This window comes from Embiotoca jacksoni, unplaced genomic scaffold (genome assembly GCF_022577435.1).
Source record: "Embiotoca jacksoni isolate LCO1_2020_lvr unplaced genomic scaffold, fEmbJac1.0.p SCAF_9, whole genome shotgun sequence".
NCBI lineage: Eukaryota > Metazoa > Chordata > Actinopteri > Embiotocidae > Embiotoca > Embiotoca jacksoni.
The window spans coordinates 5,531,890-5,554,922 of record NW_027185447.1 but is presented as its reverse complement, the minus strand read 5'-3'; the positions used below and the strand labels follow the sequence as shown (position 1 = coordinate 5,554,922).

Here is a 23,033-nt window from a genome sequence, read left to right as displayed (position 1 = left end):
AATGAAACAGTCAAACTTGATGACTCGTCACTTATCAGCTCACAGCGTCTCCTCTTCAGTTTTAGGTTTTTCACCCAAATTACACAAAGCCCTGTCACCGCTTATTATGATGTCTGTCTGTTTGTGGTTGCCTGTGAGATTATATCATACCACATCAGTTGACTCTATGTGTGTCTGTTTGTAAGATAAATACTCGTGTGTATTTCTAGTATTACAGCCAAATAAAATACAAAGAATTAATATTCACCCACAGGAGAGCAGTCTGTAACCAGATTCAGTTTCTACAGTTGCTGGGAAAAATTCCTAACAGTCATGTTTTTGAAAATATATCGTCTTTTTGTGAAAAAGTATCTCTTATAATTCTTCATTTTTTTCCTGAGCTGTTTCCAAGTCAGTGAGGCTGCTGTCTTGTCTAATGACAGATAACCTGCGCAGCTACAGGTTTTTCCGAATATCACGCGAGAAACGTGCCACAGGAAAGATTCAGTTTTATTTCCACTCGCAGGAACTTCCTCAGTTGCTGAAATTGAAAGTCAATCCAGTGCTGATGGTCTCAGAGGAGGCTGTGCTGCATGAAGTGTGTTTGAGTTTCAAATTGCTCTCCCAGTGTGCAACGTATTGGATTTGTTTGATTTCCTCGTTCCTGCCCTGCCTCTGTACTCATTTACCTAAACCGCAGAAGTTTTCTCCGTCACTAATAATTTCCTTAATGTTCCTCTGTGCCAGACTTTTTGGTATTTTTCTTAATCTCTTTCCCTTTATTGCTGCTGTTCCTTTATATTCCCTCCTTTCCCTGTCATTTACATTCTGATAGCCCTTTTCTACAGACTTGGTTGTATATCCATTGTTTTCCTCTCCTTCCTCTCGTTTTAAACATACTGACTCTCTCCCACCACCTCTGTCCCTCCCTCTCTGTAGGTGGAGAGCTCTATGCAGGACTGACAGCTGATTTCCTGGGAAGAGACTCTGTAATCTTCAGGAGTATGGGAGGTCGCTCCACCATGAGGACAGAGACTGACCAGAAACTCCTGCATGGTAATGTTTCACTGTTTTTCAAATACAGAAATAAAACACGATAAAGTAACATCATCATCTTCCTGCGTCCAAACTCTTATCAGTGTCTTAAGTTTGTTTTTTGTCTGATAAATGTATATTTGGGTACATTTCAGTTGATGACATAGCATGAAACAAAGTGCTGTTGCTATGGTTACATGTTGTTTCCTAATCTTTCTCACAATTTTTAATATTAACACTTTATAGTAAATCATAAATGACTCATTACCCCAGACATGGTATGATACATCAGTCAGTTTCATCTCTTACAAAGCACCCTTGCACCAATGTTACAGCTGTTCAAAGCGCTGCATAAATGATTTACAAGCTGGCAGCACAAATGTACGTAAATAAATTATAGAAAAGTGCACACTACAAAGAAAAATTATGATAACATATATTTTAAAAAATGTGATGCTATTTGTATACTTAAAACTGATAAAACTATCACTATCTAGAAACTTGGCCACAGCTGTCAACCTTTATGTTGCATGTTTCATTGTTTGCACCAGCTTCTTCAGCATTTGAGAGGAATTAAGAAAATGCTGGTAATACTTGCATCTTTATTCTCTTCATAGAGATAAAACAGAAAGGAAGTGCACACCAATCAGCAGGAATACAGCAGAGTTTTTTGGAAATATTGTGTGTTGCATTTTAGATGCAAATAATTCATCAGTAGGAAGAGAACTGCTGCTGCAATAAAGACTACTAGTTGTGACTACTAAATCTACATCTGCAGACCCCAAGTTCATCGCCGCCCACCTCATCCCCGACAACGATGACAGAGACAACGATAAAGTGTATTTCTTCTTCACTGAGAAAGCCACCGAGGCAGGAGACAGAGAGGGGGCCATACACACACGAGTCGGACGAGTGTGTGCGGTGAGATATTTCATAACTGGTTTTATTTTTGATACAGTAAGTGATGATGTTGCTAATAAAGCTGCTGACTTAAGTACAGCAGATTTGTGTAAGTGCTATAGTTCCTTGGAGATACCTTTTCTTGAGGTTTTGAGATATCTACCACAGAGTTTGCATTAATAAAGCATTAAGCATTGATAAGTTACTTAAGAAAAGCTCAACAGTAATGTATCTTTTCAGAAACATTGTCCCAATTACTCAGGATACCCCAAAGACCTCAGTTACATTCAGATACACACAGGGAGATTGAAATATTTCCTGTTGGCAGGTGGGGATGAGTGAAACCAGATGGTCAGGTGAGCTGTACAAGGCCATACAAATGTCTTATCCCGGGAGTGAGACATCTGTAGGAAAGTTTAATTTGAAGAAAAGGTTGGAAGTCCTTTTGGGCTTTCTTGGTTTCTGAGGGATCCTTTATAGAAAGAAAAGTTACAGAAACAGAGCTAAGAAGAGCCAGTCGTTTGATTTAGGAACCTTTTTCTGTCCGGTCACATACAAATGTCTGCAGGATTAACTTTCCAGTACAGTAAGTAATAGTTTTATAGGTTCATCCTCCTGTACTGACAGCTCCAAGTCTTCATGTGGAAAAGGCAAATGCCTTTTGGGGCTGTCAAATAATTTACGTCCACCAAAGGACCCTGAATGCATCATGATATTCAGAATCACGTGAAGTGAATCATCTCTCCGTTCAAAACGCACACAGCTGTCAGATTTCCCAACCACGATCGCCATTTGGTCTGCACGCTCTGTAACATTCTTTCACGCATTGATTTGTCTTATAAAACCATCTGTGCTGTGTGAACTACACGCAAATTCAGGTATGCATAAAAGAATACGCAAACATACACATATACACACACACACAGACACCCACAGCTGCATGGCTCACTTGGAGACTGGTGGACTGTACCCAAAAAAAATTTGAATAACTTCTGAGACAAACCTTCAAATTTTAACTTTGTTTGTCATCTTCATCTTCCTATCCGCTCCTCTTCTTCCTCTCCATCTGTCTCTCTTCATCTCCATTGTGCCCTCTTTTTGTCCCTTAGGCGAATATAAATTGTTGTCATCACTTCCCCAGTGGAGCTTCTTGCCAAGAAACCAATTATCACCGCTGATCCTCATTACACACACACACACACACACACACACACACACACACACACACACACACACACACACACACACACACACACACACACACACACACACACATACACACACACTCCATGCTTTTATTTTTACATTTCCTCGGCTATGATGAAATTAAAAAGAGACAGTGAAGAACTTACAGAGGCTCCTTTGGTACTGCAGAGTACTTTATATATATATATATATATATATATATATATGCAGTATATATATTTTTTTTATAGAGCAACGTTTTTTTTCATTAAACAAAAAAAAAACTTGAAGACAAATTTTTCAAAAGGAAATGAACTGGCCTGTATTTCATGTGTTGTGTCTAATTAAGCAGGTTCATATTTTTTGTATTTTATTTTAAATGATTTAAAGGAGAATCACTAGCTTTGTCTTCACTGTGTGCCTGTAAGTGTTTTTGGATAGTGCCACATTTATTGTTGTTTTCTTCTCTGTACTCCAGAACACAGGATTCAGATCAGTGTGTTGACTTTGAGCTTTAGATTGAAGATTTACCATCACATTTGAGGTGCAGTGTAGGGATGTTGGGGCCAAAATCTTGAATGTCAAGTATTTTGAAGTAAATATGCAGCTGTGTTTTATATATTATTTTTCTGTATTTTCTGACAGAACGATGTTGGAGGCCAGAGAGTGTTGGTCAATAAATGGAGCACCTTCATCAAAGCCAGACTCCTGTGTTCTGTCCCAGGACCTCACGGCATCGACACACACTTCAACCAACTCGGTGAGAGACATTTTACATTTGCACACGCACACACACAGCAGCATTTCATGTTTGTACACGCACACAATTCACAGAAATACTTATTAAAACACTACCTAAACGCGGACACTAACTGACATCGTCTTCATTTAAAACAGAGGATGTTTTCCTGCTGAGAACCAAGGATGAGAGGAACCCAGACGTTTATGCAATCTTCAGCACCATCAGGTAAATACATGAGGCTTAATGTGTTTACCAGTTATCTACCTCACTCTCATCTACCGTGTTGTTCAGAAAAATAATATTTGATTGTTTAATTGTGTTTTCCTTGTGCTTCCTGCTGCTGGAAGACTGAAGGGTGTCCTTCTGTCTCACAGAGCTGCTAATATGGAATTAATTCCATTTTGGTGATTTGGTGGAGTAAAAATACTTGTAAAGGCATTTTTACGATCACATGAAAAAGCAACATCTTGAAATCTAATTTTTGCTGATGTCAAGTGATTTGACTTCTCATTTTGATGTCAAAGTGTCCTGAAGGGTGTGTCCATACAGGATGATGTGACATGTTTGGACCTGTTCAACTCCAAAACTCCACTACAGTATGTCTCCCTTCTTCTCCTCCACAGTAATGTGTTCCAGGGCTTTGCTGTGTGTGTTTACCGGATGGCTGACATCAGAGAAGCCTTCAATGGACCTTTTGCTCATAAAGAAGGTCCAGATTACCAGTGGGGTGCTTATGAAGGCAGGGTTCCTTATCCAAGACCAGGCGTGGTGAGTGACTGTTAATCAAATATATCAACTCTAATCCTAAATGTATTTAAATGTTGTAGTCACCCAGCCTTCACTATACATAACCATACTGTTATTACCTGGGGAAATATAAGATGTCTGACTCTTTGTATGCTGATGACACAAAGTTCTTTGCTGATTTCAGTCCTGTAAACAACCTGGTAAACTGTGTCAACAATATCAATCAATGAGCACACTTTTTTCAGCAGTATCATATTAATGTATTCAATTTATGTAAAAGTTTCATTTTCAACTGTACTTGAAAGACATGACAACATTGCAAAGCTGTTTTTGTTGGAATACCCAAAGCTGGAACACAGCTCTTGTTGTGTTTCTTCTTTGGCGCTCTCCTGCTACATCATATGTGTCATGGATCTGATCGGTTAGCCCGTGATGGATGGTGATAGACAGATAGTTGATCCAATCACCTGTTGAGTATTTGTTGAAAGTTCCTGCCCTTTTCCAAAAGGCCAGTTTGAGCAGCCAGTGATGACTTGTCAGATGTTTCTGTTAAAACAATCTGTCATTTCAGGTTAATGATTTTCACCACAGTGGCATAACTACTGGTGTTACTGTAGTTCCCCAAAACAGTTAGAAGTGAACTCCAATGAATGTGACATATCTACAAAAGGGTGTGAAACCACACATTTTCTCAGAACATGTAGATTTGTGTTAACATAATTTGAGAAATAATTTCTCAGGCCCACTACATGTTGTAAAACAAAAAAGGAAATATATATGGGGATAGAAAGCCTATAAAAACATTAAAGATGAGGTGAAGAAAGTTTCCATATCAGTAAAGTAAACTACTGGATGTGATGCAGCTGTGGTGACTGTATACAGTACAGACCCTTCTCCTGGTTTACATTCGGACTCTCAGCGGAGCGCTGTCATGTTCTCTCAACCACATCATTGTAACTTACTCCTGTTATACACACAAACACACGTGTACAGTCAACACACACGATTATGTCGCGTGTGTAATTCCACCTCATTACCAGAGTGAATGAGAGGCAGAAGGAATATGAATAATGTGAGAACAGAGCAGACACCTCTGTGGTTTCACTCCACTGACTCTCTGATTATCAGGAATGTTTTGGCCTGAAACTGAGAGTAAAAGACAGAGAGAGGGAAGAGGAAATGGAGGAGGAGAGGAAAAAGGTGATGACTCGGGGCGAGCCGGTGAGGAGGCACAAATGGTGGGAAGGCATGAATTGTCTCTTTCTCCGTGGTTTGCTATCCAACCTGGATGTTAAAAAATTCTCTCTATTCTGTTATGTTTTCAAATCAATAACAATGACCTCGACTTTTCTCTCACTCACCAGACAGAACATAAAAGGATTTTTTTATTTGCCTGGATTTATCAGACTTAAGGCTGATATTACTTAATACCCATCATCATCTCTTAAGTAACTTGTCAAAAAACACACTGGGAATGGAAAATAAAGTTTCAGTGTTACCCTTCTGCCAATTTTTGAGTTAATTTGAGAGAGATTTGCTGGATTTATCCTCCTGATATATTTATCTTGGATTGAAATATAACAGTACATCATTTAAATTTGTTTCAGAACGGATCCACAGCGGAAAAAGTGATAGGCTACTCGTTTTATTGCAGATTTAGAAGAGCTTTCATGGTAATCCTGCCCGGACATCGGCAGGGGATTTCATTAACTTTGTGCTGTATTTGTCTGCATGTATTTGCAATCTGCACTGACATCTTTTTCCATCAAAAAGCCTCATTTATCTTTTCCAAACTGATCTTAAATTTTGATCCACATGAAGCAGTTAAGTGTTTCTTTTGGATTGCAGGCTCATTTTTGACATGAAAATCGCTTGTGTGTATCATTCTGTAACTGAGAGTGCCATCATCATATTCGTCTGCCTCTTGTTGACAATGTCTATAGTTTAGATTGTGTTTGAAATGTCAAGTGCCTGTTTTTATAATAAAGGCTTTAGATGTTGAAGTTACATTGCTGTTTAATGTCATCTGTTTAGGATGCTCACTGTGATTGAAGATAGGCTGTTACAGGATGCAAGTAGTGTGTACTTGAATCAGACTTCTGATAATTCATATATCTGTTAGCATTGTTGTCTGTATTCAAATAGATTCAGGTGAAATTGCAGACTTGTTTTTATCACAAGAGGTTTTAAAAGATTAATATTTTGTCAGCATCATTGTAATTTAAAATCTTTTTTTTAATATATTTGCTGCCACAAAAAAAAGGTTGGAGCTTTGTTATCATGATACATTTACACTACCATGTACTTGTTCAGTCTTTAAATAATAGCACCGGTAGCATTATTTAGTTAAATAAAATAGCTTCACTCTAAAAATCTTGAACACAGTAAACCAACAAAAACAATGTAGAAAATTTGGGATTTTTTTGGAAAGTCATATTTTCACATTGTTGGTGACTACAATGCGATTACACAAGAATAAACAGAGGTGCTTCAGGTGTTGTCTGTATGTAGAGGATAAAACATTTGATGTAGAGTTTAGATGGTGTACCAGGAGGATGAATCTAGTTGTGCTGTTTTTGTGTTAGACATAAAATCTTTATTTTAAGCATTTTCTTCCAAAACGACAAAGTGGTCTTTTAGGATTTAAACTTCAGCTAAATTCTCTCTTCAGCTGGATCAGCTGGATGTACTGTGACAGACACACGTACAATAAATGAATAGTTGCCTTGCAAACATGCTCACATCCTCTCTCTCTCTCTCTCTCTCTCTCTCTCTCATTACTTCTCACTGGGTTCTCGGCTGCTGCAGCAAAGTTCAGATGAGTTGAGAGTAGACTTTTATGTGCAGTGCACACAGAAGAGTAATTTAGCAAGCAGTTTTTAAATATGCTGACGTATCCAGAATGTGCATTGGGTGCTGCAGAAGGAGGAGATTGTAAATTGGCAGTGGCAGTTTTGCCTGTTCCAAAAATGCATTTATCATAACAAGAAGGTACTTGTTTTTATTTGCATTTGCACCAGTTGCTTTCGCACATAGTTTTATGTAAGAAATCTCAAGCTTTTCACGCCTTATTTATAGTAAAACAAAATCAAATCTGCAAACCAATCTATATGTTGAACAATATAGGAAGCATTTGAAGTTAGTGAGTTGAATAACTGAGCTTGGATTTGCTTACACATTCCACACCTTCTGCAACAAATTATAAGCAAAGCCATTTAGTACAGCATACTCAGAGGAATGTGTGATTATACATCAATAGTTTGTTCATATTTGAGAGTAACCTCCCTGCACAGCACAAATCCTCCCTCTGAAATTGAAACCAGACCATTGTGGGTCTATTGTGTGGATTACTTACTGTTGTGATAAGCAGGAGTAACAATATTTCTTCCATATGGAAGTACAGTCTGGAAAAGCAATTCCAAGCAGTACGTTTATATAAACGTTCTATTAGGAGGAGATCGAATGACAAACTGCTCTCCCGTGGATCTTTTATGTGTAAAAGCATCAATCTCAATTTCACTTCATTTTCATCATTCATGTCAGTCACTGTTGCAACTCTCCGTTCCTGATGGTGCTTTCTCGTCCAAATGCCTTCGTCATTTCAAACACCTTTTCCATGAAATCACCAATTTTTCAGTTTGTTTCAGTTGCTGAGGCTCTCAGGTTTGTGAAATTATCTTTTAGCACTGAGTAGTCAAGCTTCAAAAAGAAGATAATTATTCTCCATTAAACTCTTGAGTCTGGCCAATTTCAGGTCCTTCTAATGTAATGTAATGTAATCTTGTCTGATTACAGCACTGCAACACTCTTGAAATCAGCCTTGAAAGCACTTGTGTTATTTTTGGTTATCATTTGCATATTTAGACCCAACTGCAGTCTTGTGAACTAAGAAAAGAGCTCTGTAAAGACAAAGACCAGCCCTCCTTCCTCATCGTTGCTGCCATTGATCTTAATTAGATGCCGTGCAGGTTGTAACGGTCTTTAATTGTATCAGGAAGGCGATCAAAGGTCAGTAGAGACATTAATGTAGTAGGTCAACCAGCTTTGGTGGAAACAGACAAACAAGCTCTCTCATGATGGTTTTGGCCACCTGCAGAGATGAAAGAGTCAAATATTTGCCAGTTGGCATTTTGTTACCGATCGTTGTGTTGAACAGTTGTGAAAAAGTATCTGTGTGTGACAAAGTGTTTGGCTGCTTCACAAAGAGTCGCAGATCTGAATCATGAGCGAACCCAGAGGTCTCATTGTTCATGTAAATGCTTTTATTTGGACGGTGCTCAGCTTTCCTAATTATTTGAATGATACAGTATCTCTGCCAAGTGCTTTCACATTCCTTCTCTCGTTGTTACAGCGGCACAAATGGGAGGAATTGTTTGCCTACAAACACCTAGATGTTTCCAAGCACATAACGTTACAACAGTGGTTGTGAATTTTCCTCCAATGTTTTTAGGCACAGTAAAACTGCTAATGAGGGTTCTTTGAGAGGATTTTAAGACCGTAATTAAGCCACAGTTCTTTTGGAAAGCGCGGTACAGAGAGAAATGGTGGGAATAGAGTCCTCATGGAAAATGGCCAGAATGTTGCTTTAAACTTGTCCTTCTGTCTTGCTTCTGTTTTTCTGTCCCTGTTATTTTCATTTTCCTCAGGTTTAGGGTGCCATCAGTAAGTTGTCAACGATTTTACCAATATATATCAGCTCCACGTTTTTCTCATCCCTCCCTTTGTCTCTCCAGTGCCCCAGTAAAATCATCAACCAGCCCGGCCGAGAGTTCGGCAGCACAAAGGACTTCCCCGATTCTGTGCTGCAGTTTGCTCGCAGCCATCCATTGATGTGGCGGCCGGTGCATCCGGCCTTGCGCCAACCTGTGCTCGTAAAGGCCAACATTCCTTACAAGCTGAAACAAATAGTGGTGGACCGGGTGGAGGCAGAGGATGGGCAGTATGATGTCATGTTCATTGGTACAGGTGAGCACACGCGATTCCACAACTTTCCAAACTTAGAAACATGTACACGAGTTAATTTCTAAATTGGATGTTGAGTTCTGAACTACTGGTCAAACTGTGAATTATGTTTCGAACTTGATGATCAAACTTTACATCCATCCCAGTGGTGACATGATTCTTGCTCTGTAAACTCTCATTTATAGTATTTGTCTGTTTATCCGTCAGATACTGGGACAGTGTTGAAGGTCATTGCTCTGCACATTGGAAACAGTCTGGAGACGGAGGTGGTCACACTGGAGGAGTTACATGTTTTTAAAGTAATTTTTTGATCCATTATGTGTTAATAATTCTGTCTGTGCAACTCTTTGTTTCCTCTCGTTTTCCCCTTCTTTTTACACAGCAGGCCATTAATTATCATAGATAACATTCTTTTAATTGTGTTTCTTAAACCGTTTTTGTAGTCGACAGATAAGGACCTCCATATATGTCCATCGAGTCCTCAAAGTCTTTAAAGGAAAACATTTTCAAAACCTTATCACATTAATAATTCTCCTCTTTGCTTCTCATCATATTTGTTTTCATTGTAAGCCTTTTGTGAAATATCCAAAGTTAATTATTTTCATTATTGCAGGTGCCAACTCCAATTACATCATTGGATATATCTGTGAAAAGGGTGAGTTCATCTGACTGTAATTACAAAATTTAATGGTCACTTCTACCAACTCCAAAATGTCATCTCGATCGCGCCTTACTCTCTTTTTTTCTCCTCTCATCATTTCAAACAGCAAGCCTTGTATGTAGGCTCTCCAGCAGGTGTGGCGCAGGTGAAGCTGCATCGCTGTGAGACTTACGGGAAAGCCTGCGCCGAGTGCTGTCTGGCCAGAGACCCTTACTGCGCCTGGGATGGATCATCCTGTGCTCAATACGTTCCCAATAGCAAACGCCGCTACCGCCGGCAGGACATCCGGCATGGAAACCCCGTGCTGCAGTGTGTGGATCAGAATCTGAGTGGTAAGTACGACTGTAGATTTGGTCGGTAACCTGACAGTGATTGCTGGTTGTTCTTTTTATAGCTTAACCAAATAAGTTACAACATTTTGATGAGTGCAGGTAGGTCGATTTTGTCATGCTAATCAAGCTATAACCGGTTTAACTGGCCAAAATGTTTCTCCACAGGGTGATTGTATTACTGATGAGAAGATTCCGGTTATTGGTGCTGCCATTTAGATGTGAAAAGGAAAAATGAAAAGGAAAAAAAATTAAAAAAGGATTATGACTGCAGATGGGAGATTAAAGCGCACAATTAGCCACGATTTCACAACAGCACTACAATTTGTTTCTCTCCCTGGATGACTGCCATTCTTTATAGGCACTTAATTTCACTATTATTGCATGATTTGTCTTGATTTAATGCTCTAAACTTAAGTATCTCTTAGACCTCTTATTTACATTTCAGGACATTGCAGATTTTTACTTCTTGTATTGTCTCGATGAGGGTGGTGCTCTCCTTAACTCTAAGATATTTAGCTGTGGATAGAAAGAAGACTAGTGAGACTCTTTTGTATGCTGTTTATATCTCTTTATAAATCTAAGGTCCAAAGGAAGCTGTTATTGGACGTGTGCTAAACCTGAGTTTTAATGAAGGCTGTATTAATGTGTTTGTGTCTGTATGGGTCAGAGTGCTGCATGTCTGTGAGGCTTCATCTCAGGATGAAAGCTGAACTGTGTTTACATGAGGAAGTCAGTCTGTTTATCTCAAGTGTAATGCAACAGATGTTTTACTGTATATTAGGACAAAAATATATATTAACTGCTTAACAAGACATGCTTATTTACACACAGCATATACGGATGTGGAGGTGAGGGTAACAAGAAGTGTGAAGACAGACAAGGAATTAGGCCAGCAAAAAGCAGAGAAGAAAGAGTACGTGAATGTGTTTGCTCACTTCGGTGTATGTACGGAGCTGAGGTGATGAAAGATGCCTCCCTCTAAGCCTCTGGGTGAATTTATGTTTTACAAGGTTTCTTTGTGCCAAAGTGTCAGGTAGTTGTTAAAGTAAGATTTCAAGAGGCATTTGTTTCTCTCGCCAAGACTGAAAGACCCTCAATTCAGCTGTTCACTATTAATTCACAATGTGAACTCACAGGAGAAGTGAACTGTTTTCTAAGTGCAGTCAAACTGACAAACTTTGACTCCAGAGAGCTTTCCTGTGTGTCAGCGGTTATCGGGATTAACGTCCTTAAAAGGATACAGTACAACACAATATCACAAACAGACTGCTAATCTGGGGGAAATAGTTAACCTGTAACAAAATGCACAAACCAGAATCTTCCCCTTCCAGTGTCTTCGAGAAAGTTCACTGATTAACACATTATAACTTTTTTTTTTTTAATCTATACAAAAACCAAAATGTAACAACAACAAATAGCAGTTTTACAGGGGATTATGTGAAGGTTTTCTCAAGCAGTGAGTTCCTGTAAACAGATTATTTTTAATTTTGCCCAGAGCCAGGCTTGCTGTTTCACCTGTTTGCAGTCTCTATACTAGGTTTAGCCTGACTTGCTGCCTGTGAAATGATGGTATAAACCTGCCATTAGTCGATTATCTTGGTCGAAATTTTTCCTCCTCTTTGGCTATCTGTTTTCAAAATCCTTGTTGGAACGGGAAACAACACCAACCTCAGATCTAACGCCTGCTCGGTTCTTTTCAGCATTTTGCTGGAAATTAAGCATTTTAATGCAGGAGATTCACCAAAATAAATTCCGCTGAACGTCATTTTGAGACGACACTATTGCTGCATCCTGGGCTTTGCATATATAAACGAGCCACAGCATTTACTCCCATTATACCAGAATGATTCTGTATATGGGTGCAGCCAGACCATTCTCCAGCGCTGGAACAGCACAGTTGAAATAATATAGGTCTGACTTTGCAGAAGGTGCTAAAATCCACCTATCGACCGCTTGCTCCCCCTTCATATAGAACATACATATGGAGATTGGTATCAGTCTACTAATTTAACTTTACCAACTAATTTAAGACAATTTAAATGAAGATTGTATTTTTAATGCTTAAAGACTTGTTCTTTTAATATATATATTTATACACAAGATAAGAAGACGAGATGTAAAGCTACATAAAAAAAAATCACATGAAGGCGCTTGATTAAGATATTCTCTAAGGCATGCAGGATATTAGATAAAAAGTTGAATATGCAAATTGCTACTTAATTTTAAAACAAATACATTTTCCAACTATAGCTGTACTTTAAATCATTCATCCTCTATATTTGTCTGTTACTGACTGACAAACACAGAGGCACCTCACAAGCTTTTGATTCACGGTGCTACTCAAGAGAACTTTGACTACATAGGCGGCTGGCTGGTTGTTTAGATATCCTTTATTATGTACAATAAAATGTGTCCTTAAGGAGAATCTAGCCTATGATAGCAATTTAGTCCTTGGCAGTGCATTACAACTTGAGTCTTTATTTAATTCTTTCCCATCCTTTGTGTTCCTCTTTTTCAAAAAGAAGACCTTGATGTGACGGAGGACAGGGTTGTGTACGGTACTGAGAACAACAGCACCTTCCTAGAGTGTGTTCCTCGCACTCCACAAGCTACGGTCACCTGGCTCGTCCAACGGGACGACCGCAAGGACGAGGTAAGATGATTAGTGAATAACAAACAAGTGGAAAAGTGTCTCCCTATCCTGATGTATTTACAATGACAGGAAGGTGGGAAACTTTGGGAGACGGGTGACGGCTGGAATGAAACTACTGGCAAATGGTGGCCTGAGTAACTGCCTTTAAAAGTGAGATTTGAGTGTGAATTTGGCACTTGGTTGACACATTTGACAACCATTTGACATATGGTTGAAATTAAGTAGTTACATTTCAAAGTAAAAAGCACAAATCACTCTTCTCTTGAATAAACAGTGAACTTCTCTGCCAACCTTGACCACATGCCACTGAAAGCTAAAATGTCACTCAATATCCACTGACCACTGTGGCTTGTTGTGGAATGCTACTTCGAAAATGATGTTGCCGTGAATGCCCACACCCAACAGTAATCATTCATCTGTTTGAGGTTATGTTTAACTTAGTGCCTCGGTCAGCCATGCAAGTATTAAGGCATTACCACCCCTCTCCATTTCCCTGCAAACAAACATTTGGCTGCCACTCCAGCTGACAAAGCTGCCATGTTTGTGTTGGCACCAGAGGATAGTCAAAGAAACAGAGGTATAGAATCTGAAGAGGGGGGAGATGGGAGGTTGATTGGGAAAAGTGTGTACATGAATAGAGGCAGCAGAGAGACTTTGGGTGGAGGTTGTAAAGAAACAGAGAATGAGAGAATCGAAAAAGGGAGAAGAAGAATAAAACCAGTGACTGGATTTCATGGTACATTCTTGATGTTGCAGTTCAAGCTGAGAAAACAATAAAAACAGCCCCCGTTCTCCCTTTTTTTCTTTTCTCATGCCGTGAAGTGATCACATGCTCTTTTTCCAAATTTTTCAAATTTCTTTGTTCTTTGTTTACACTTTGTTGGGCAATCTTCAATGTTTTTCTTCTCCAGCCACGGCAGAGTTTAAAAGAATGATCTTGTGGTATTAAGTCGCGAGGAACACTCACAAATTCAAGTTGAGTTACAATCAGAAGTGGATATTTCTGCTCCATTAGGGCTACTGTTGAACAGACAGACAGAAAGCAACATGGTTTTATAAGCACAAATGTCATTGCAATAGTTTAAAAGATAAAGATGATAATCTCGTAGAAATTATACATATAGTACATGTTTGTATAATGAAATTCCTTTTTCCACATGTTCTTATTAATCTATTTAACCTCTGTGTGTATGGAATTCGACCAAAGGATGTTTCAAACTGTACATGCATCCTTTTGTGGCATTCCCAAATTGTTTGAATCTTAACAATAACATACTTTGCTTATAGGTTTTGACTTGGCTTTTTTTTCCCCCCATTGTATTGCATTGCCGCAATGTGACTGGTGATGGTTGAATACTTTGACTCGCAGTTTTCAGTTTTTCACATGGAATACCACTCATATTCCACCAGCACAAACTTTTAATAGAAACCACCATAAAGTGAGATTTGTGCTGCTACATTTAAAAGCCTTTCTGTAAAAAAGGGCATTATAATGTCAACTAACCTCCTTGTAGATCAACACACAGTCCTCACAGGAAATTGTGTGTATAGCCATGCTTATAGATCTAAGTCAGCACCACGATGGAAACTCTTCTCTCATCCATCAGCGTAGATCTCGCCCATTACCTCCAACTCAACTTGCACGCAAAAGGTTCTTACTCAAAATTTGAATCGCAATCAAAACTTTTTGTGATTTACTAAATGACTGAAACAAACAAAAACTGTAAGGGTTAAAGAACATTTTAATGTTGCTCCTTATGTTTTTACTCATAACCTTGATTTTCAATTGCAGTGCAATATGCTCTCAAAACTTTTGTGTTTACATAAAAATTATACAAAAATAACTTCATGTAAACACATATTCTCCCTCTGCCACGTTCAGGTGAAGCTGGACGACCGTGTGATGTCGACAGAGCAGGGTCTCCTGTTTCGGCGTCTCTTCCGACAGGATGAAGGCGTGTACATCTGTCGCTCTCGAGAGCACGGCTTCACGCAGACCCTGGCCCGCCTCACACTCGAAGTCCTCCAGGGGGAAACCGTGGACGAGCTCATGGCACGTGACAATGCCGGCCTCTCTGACTCGTTCAAAGACCGGTCGACAGGGAGCTACAGGGCCTGGATGCCCTGCAGCGCGTACAGCAGGGGCGGCTCGTCGAGCCAGATCGGTCAGTCACGTATGTGGTTCAAGGACATCATGCAGCTCATTGGGCCGTCCAACCTGCCGCACGTGGAGGAGTACTGCGAGAGGATGTGGTGCAATGACAAGCTGAGGAGGAAACACAAGGGCATGCTGGAGAAATACCGCCAGGCGCAGGAGAGCGCCAGGAAGGCTCGCAGCAAGAGCTCCGGGGAACGCAACCGGACGCCGCGGGATCTACGAGCATGGGAGGAGTAGCGAACAGAAAGACAAGAAGGGGGAAAAAAGAAGGATAAAAGTGGAAAAAGAGACTGAGGTGATGGTTCAGGATATGACCAGTGAGACAGCGTAAAGGACCAGGCTAGTAGTTGAAACTTTCTATTTGTAGAAATATTGTAGATCAGTGTCTGTTTTGACTTTTAAACATTTGACGAAACAACAATTTGATGAAATTAGTGTATAAAACAATCTGGAAAGTACTCTGAATATTTGTCAGATGTGAGGGAGGAAGACTCAACTTAAACTGAAAAACTCCTGCATGCTGTCTCGCTTCATGTTACAGCAGCAAGTGCAACATTGTGTGGGTGATTTTCGGTTATTATGAAGTTAGTGTTTTTAAAATGGTGTATGAATAGGTCGTGGTTCTCACTGTCGCCCTATAAAGACAGATACTGGTGTGCAAAGACAGTGATGATGTTGACTTCGATGAAGAGTAGAGGAGAGACAATCTTTCAAACACACTCTGAGGATGCTTTTTAAATCTTGACAACCAGGGACTCCTCCAGCTCTCACACTATCGTCCTCCAACTCTTTCTGAAATCACAGACTTTGCTTTCATTTCATCAAGTCATTCTTCACTGAGAAAATCTTCCAAGCTTCCCGAACCTCGGACTTATAAAACATAATCATGCCTGTGGGCCGACTTTTCCTGACAGCAGACTCCGTATAATGTTTGCTTTTCAGCCTCATTGACTCTTTACTGGATGGTTGACGTTGTCTCTTATCAAATTCTTGATTATCTTTTTCAAATACAGCTGTGACACATTTGCTGACACACAGACATACACACATTTTCCATTTCTTTTTTGGATGCATTTCACACAGTGCGATCACTGGATTAATTTCCTTCTCACGTTGCCTTTTATGGTCCATGTCTGCGACCTTGCTCTGCCTTGGATTTGTTATGAAATACTTGTGTGTGACTTCAGTTTATAACAGACTTTGCAGTATATTTGTGAGAGGAACTAGTGAAACACACTGGTTTAGTAACTTACTGTATCTAATCTTGCCATTACACATGGACGCACACACTCTTACACAAAAGGAAATCTCACTCACTCATCACACTGAATGCATAAGCTCAACCAGATCAAAACAGAAGCTACCATCAGACGAGTGTTGATGATTCAACAGATTAAAGAAGCATTGGTGTTTTTTACTCCTGAGATTTGAATTTTCCTTTAAACCCCAGCTTGAGGTCAAAATCCCCACTCACCAACCTTTAAAGGAATTTCACAAAGCTTATTTTCATGCATTTGGTTACATACAGTAACACCTCTAGGAATGATGCACCCAAAGGTTACAGAAAAAAGCCAAAAAATAGTCATTATTCAAGTTGTTAGTGAACTATAAAAATGGCCCTTCATAATATACCGGAGCCCAAAGACACATCCTCAAAGTGCTTTTGTTTTATTCCACCTACTGATCAAAAAACAGCCGTTGGGCCGATATATTACATAACCTGACCTCACCGTAGCGACCTCACACTTTAATCATCCACTAAACTCTTTTTCCCACAGTTCCTCTGTGTGCTGAAGCTCTCCACTGATGACAGAGAGAACAATAGAAGGGGTCAAGTGTAATGGCTGGCTCCTCTTGTGCTTTCTGCTTTGTAAATACAAGCTCTAAAATGGTTTGTGGTTTGAAGGCAGAATAATCCACATTGTTATTGGTTGTTAAAATATTACTGTTATGGTTGGTGAATCCAAAAAAAGGTTTTCTTCCAAATTAACAGGCAGAAAAGAGAATAAAGGGATGAACTGATGGAAGAGAAATAGAGGAAATACAGGATTGTATCTCTCAGCAGAGGAAACATTAAGACAGAAAACACCACCCTTAAATGAGGTGAAATGTAACTCTTGTACATTGGGGTCAGATGTGGAAAAAATAAACACATCCTCCAAATTAACCAAACAAATACATTTTGTCCATGCCCTCTAGAATGAAACTCTTACCAGCAGGATATTTGTCTACCTTACAAATCCATTAAAATCTGTAAAATAAATCAGTTTTCTTGTCTGACTCTGCTATGACCAAGTTTTAATCTGGTTTTGGCACAAAATTAAGTTGGTTTGGTGGAGAGAAAAATTTGTTTGAGTTAAAATAACTTCTTTAGGACCTTTACTGCCTTTGTTACAACAAGAACCGTGTGGTTCAGAATAGGGATTGAGGACAGGAAACAGGTCGTGGTTTAAAGCGACTGTTGATTAAAATAATTATTTACTGTCGCGAGGACATAAGAAATCATCCGTGGCCTCATATTTTAATTTGTCGGCCAAATCCTTCACACTGACTTCATCCCACTGTGGACTTTGAAACTGACAGACATCATTCACTCCAATACACACATATTCTTTTTGGAGATTTGCTAAAAGTAAATCATGCTGTCGCTTTTCCCTCCGATTCCATGAGATACAGTGGAAAACTGCACAAATAATGGCTATATAAAATACACCTAAAAATCAACTCTTCACGTGTATCCTGCTGCTGAAGCACTGAGAATGTCCAGTTTCGCTCTCGGAGCATTTAACGCCTCATGTAAAGAGAGTGTATTTTCCTTGGGAGCCCTCTCATTGTTTAGAATTTAGTTGGGAAACAACATTAACACCAACGAACTTTGTGACCTTCATGGCGTGTGAATGGTCAGATGAGAAATGAAAAGTGAGGAGTGAAGATGGGCAGAGGAAAGAAGGAAGAGGTTTTTTTCTTAAAAAAAAAAAAAAAAGGTACTACAAGCATCTGATGGTGGCTGTATTTGTAATTACTAAACACCCCAATCCCTATTGAAAGGATTTTCCCACAACTCATCACTATATAATGAATGTTTTTAAAAGGTGTCATATTTTTACCCCTGCACAATTAACACGTTTTACTCTATCAAAGTTTATTTTTTTTTAGTGTGGGGATTATGAGATTGGCTATTAGACTTAACTTAAAATGTTTTCTCTGAAAATATTGTTTCTGATGTGTCGCTGAACTGAAAGGAAATAATGGGGGGACAGGAGGCAGAGTAACAAAGTTCAAATCTATAAAATAACCCTACCTAAAAGTTTTCTTTTCTCTTCAACAATTTTATATTTTATTGTTGTCATAATTTTGTGGAAACAGCTCTGCTCTATGAAGATAAAAGTATTTCCTTTGTTGTGGTGGTATCATATATTCTAAGTTCAACTTCCTCTCTAAGTTGGGATTTATTGTCATCAGAAAATAAAAATAAAAACTTTTAGGTGTAACTTTTGTAACAATGATTGTAAAAATAATGTGTCAAAGTATCTGTACACACAGGTTTCCCTTTTAGGTTAGGTTAGGTAGTTACTTTATTAATCCCCGAGGGGACATTTTTTTCGCTACAATTTTTACAACAACTGTCATGAGACAGAATCGCCAAAATATAAGCGAAATTTGCTGGAAAGTGTTTTAACACTTACTGACACTTAACTGTAAGTGAACTTAAACAGATGAGGATTAAGAAGTTATAGACAAAAATGTGCCATGGCTGGCTAATTGTCAGTTACTTGTGCATGTTCACAAACAATGTACATTCATCCATTGTATTTCAGTTTCTGTACAGTTGCACAAAGTGTGTTGTGGTATTGCATGTGACATTTTATAGTTTTTACTTTATCTTGTGATACCCACTTTCTGTAGCTAGTTGTGTTCAGTGCAGTTTCTCTTTACCTTTTAACTTGTATCTAAAACACTGTTTGGAATCACAGGATTTTTTTGCCTTAATGTCCAAATGTATTATTTTACGGTGTGTATATAAGACCACCTGATAGATTTGTCATTTGACAAGGATTCAAATGCAGATCATCATTATTGTGATGCATTTCACTCCAGCTGAACTACAACAGGGGATTTCACTGATTAGCTGCTCCTCCTGATTGGTGATGAGCTTATTCATAGATGCCTACACATGCCCTGACCTCCGCTGCTTCACTGCTATAAGTAGACAGCTCATTCAGTCAGGAGAAGAATATTAAAGATAAGAAATACTCAAGAAAACATTAAAAAAAAAAATTATCCATAGTATCTATTAACTTGTAAGCAGTCCAACTAGCACATAATCATTTTGAACCTGAAACATTCAACCAGCATGCTTTTTCTGCAGAAAATAGTTCTTACCGAACTACAGATAACACTGAATATAAAGTCGAGGCTAATTGTAAGGATCCTTGAATCAAACACAAACTTGGTGAAGTGTCCCATCATTATGTTGTACAGATGTGTGCTAGTCGTGGGGTCTCTGATAGAAAGAGCCTAATTTAAATGTGTATTTATGTTTTATTTAAGTGTCTTTGTACCGTGCATGCTATGAACTTGTATGCTATTTAACACAATTAAAAGTTGACCTTTTTTTTTTTTTTTTTTTTTTTTTTTTTTTAACATAAAGGTGATTCCCTGACTGGCTCATTTCAAGACTTGTATTTACAGTTTGCAGGGAAATGATAGTATCTTAGATTTATTTTTTTGGCAGGGCTAAAGACTAATGGCGCCGGTGACATAAACATGGACAGACAGTAGTGCCCTGAAACAAGCCACTTTTATAAACTGTGGCGTTTACTGCACTAAAGCCAAGACACGCTCCATTTAATACTGAATCAACAACATGCAGACTGCACACCTGCAATGAGGCTATTTGGCACTAAATGTCAGGGTAGAAGGCACTAGCTCTATTTCCCATGTCTGCTTTCATTTACTGCTTTTATTTCAACACATTTTGTGTGTGTGTCTTTATGTACATGCGGAGGCCAAGTTGTTCTTGATTTAAAAGCTAAAAAGGTTTGGTTTTAAGAGCAATTTTATTGTTAGGATTATCTTTACGTCACTGTTCAGAGGGGTGTACTACGAGCAAGTTCAACATACCCTGGTTTTCTTTGTCTTAGCTGGCTCAACAAAGCGGAAACTCACAGTCAGAGATAATCGGTACTACGATGGTGGTTATCAGCTTTCTCTGTTAACTCAGGCTTTTTGCTTAAGGCTCTGAGGGCGTTCACATAAAAGAGGTGGTGTTTGCAGCATCTGACCAATCACAAACACGGAAAAGTGTACTGACAGCAGAGCCACATATTTTAACAAATGAGGAGCAAACTATAATCTTAGATAAATATAGTGAAGTTAACTCATAATCTCCACTGAAAGCAGCACAGCTGCCACTGCTAAATGATGGAAAGATGTGCAAAAAAAAAATCGTCGCCTGTGTGAATGTGTAGCCGAAATTGAAAGGCGTATAAAATCACCTTACCACAAAGTGCACATGAAGATCTGACTAATTACGTGTGCATATTTCATCGAATTAATTCCTTATAAGATATATTCACATGATGTGTATGAACGTTTTTGTGTTATTGTTTCACCTGCAGCCCTGGAGGTGTCGAACGGACTGAGGAGCAAATTAGAAATAAATATATATATATATATATATTTTTTTAAAGCAGTAGGTTACATGAATTCATTTCAAATAGCTCAGCATCCCCCCGCCACGTTATCACAAAAACAGATCTTATAAATATAAGTGCAATGCTTTAGTGTGTCAATCAGTCTGTGTTACTGATGATATCAGTAAAAAAAAAAAAACTGAAATGAATCTATACCTCATATAAAAATCAACAGGGACAGACACAGAGGTTTGTCGGTCTCTGCCCCACGCAGAGGACTGTGTCACTGTTTCACTCTGCGGATTTTTCAGAGAGAATTGATTGGTCAGTAAGTGGTACTTTCTTACATTTTGATCTGATATCTCCGATAAGGTTAAGTTTGCAGCATAAGTTACCATGGTGATCTAGCCAGTTTAAAAGAGAGCCAACTTTGTGACACTGACAACCCTGGCTTTAGTCTCAACATACCTCGCTAACCCGCAAATCTTGCTACGTACTACACCCCTCAAGGTAGGCCAAGTTTAGGGTAACTTAACCTTGTTGTTAGAGAGTACATGCGGGCAGTGGAGGTCCCTACACTGTGCTATAGATATAATAAACATTTATCCATTCATCAGGGCAAACATTCTGGTGGTATTTGCATTCTGTGTGTGTGTGTGTGTGTGTGTGTGTGTGTGTGTGTGTGTGTGTGTGTGTGTGTGTGTGTGTACTCTCAAAAGTCTTCATCATATATGGAACACTTGTGTGCAGGTGATTGGAGATTTACAGACCATAGTGTTGGCCCATTATGTTGCCCAGTTCCTGGGTCTGGTCATGCATGTGATTGGAGAGTAATTGGGCTATAACATCTGTGGAAATGTGGGGTAACAATGGCTGCTTGTCGCTTCAGCTAACAGACCATCTCATAAAAATCAAACCTGCAACCGAACCCACTAAACGACTTCACACCCCGTCAATTACTGCAGCCACAAAACACGCAAATGAAGGATGAATGTTTGCACATGCGTCTGACGCACATGAGATCTGCATGCGCACAGACCCATAAGCAAACTAATGTCCACACAGCCCTGTACGAGACTTCAGGATGCCAATTCTGACGTCATTCTACAATGTGGAAAAGGAATTTTAAGTGGCCTAAGAAAGAAGTACGTTTTACAAATTATTGAAGCTACTGATGTACAGAAATCAACAAAAACAAACAGTGAACAAAGACAAACCAAAGGAAAGTGAAACATAATGAGCTTCATGAGGTTCAATGGTGTTTTCTGAAATTTGAACCCTGTGGGCACATTTCATCAACTCATACAACAAGTCATAAAGCCAAGTGAAAAGTGTTTGGATCAGGGTTGCTTTAATGAAGAGTGTGATTTCTCTCAGTTGCGCAGCAAGAGGATTCAGGTGGTGGAGGTTAAAGTTATGGGGCTTCTCCACTCTGTGGGCATCTGTGGGATTATGTACACTTGTTCATGTTCAACTAGTGCTGCCCCATACATATCTGAGGGCTGCAAGTTATACTTTTTGGGCAATTCTACGTAGGCTTGTATAGTTTTATCACACACACCATGTCTCTCTCACAACTTCAGACTATCTGGCTCTCCAGGTATAGCTATTCACACTGATACCCTCAGTCAAATGTGAACTTGTGTTGCCTCATTGAGAGGAAGGTCCCTCTTGCCATCAACCCTGTTCCCAAACTTTCTGGTTGGTTGGTAAAAATATCCCTCTCATTACTCCTGACTGAGGCACTGTTCTGACAAGTGAATTTCAATAATTTAAGGCTGTTTGAAATGTATTGCATCATCGTCTTTTACCTTAAACCAGCAGTCAGATTTTCCTCAATTTATTTTCTAGTTAAATTCTAAGGCAACCGAGTTCAGCAGTGGGATATACATAGGCGTGCCAGGGAGGGGCTTCAGAGTGAAATAGGCTACCTACCCTTAGGATAGCCATTACACCCTGAAGAATCTTTCCTTGATTTATTATTTATTTCTAATTATGTGAAAACTGTAATTCTTAATTTTAAAAAAGAATGAATAAATTAAC

The 23,033-nt window shown here is 39.0% G+C and overlaps 1 protein-coding gene across 2 annotated transcripts in view; it reads left to right on the top strand.

Moving 5' to 3' along the window:
• sema3bl (sema domain, immunoglobulin domain (Ig), short basic domain, secreted, (semaphorin) 3bl) overlaps positions 1-19,986 on the top strand; it is a 68,409-nt gene extending 48,423 nt beyond the window's left edge. The window contains exons 6-16 of one of the 2 annotated variants that reach the window (XM_069140219.1): positions 919-1,035; positions 1,793-1,935; positions 3,745-3,859; positions 3,997-4,066; positions 4,465-4,609; positions 9,322-9,553; positions 9,758-9,849; positions 10,164-10,205; positions 10,318-10,543; positions 13,069-13,196; positions 15,079-19,986. In XM_069140219.1, coding sequence (XP_068996320.1) covers positions 919-1,035; positions 1,793-1,935; positions 3,745-3,859; positions 3,997-4,066; positions 4,465-4,609; positions 9,322-9,553; positions 9,758-9,849; positions 10,164-10,205; positions 10,318-10,543; positions 13,069-13,196; positions 15,079-15,591 — 1,823 coding nt within the window. In that variant the 3' untranslated portion in view covers positions 15,592-19,986. Of the gene's footprint in view, positions 1-918; positions 1,036-1,792; positions 1,936-3,744; positions 3,860-3,996; positions 4,067-4,464; positions 4,610-9,321; positions 9,554-9,757; positions 9,850-10,163; positions 10,206-10,317; positions 10,544-13,065; positions 13,197-15,078 lie in introns of both variants that reach the window. The other variant, XM_069140218.1, reaches the window with a different exon arrangement.
• Positions 19,987-23,033: the final 3,047 nt, after the last annotated feature.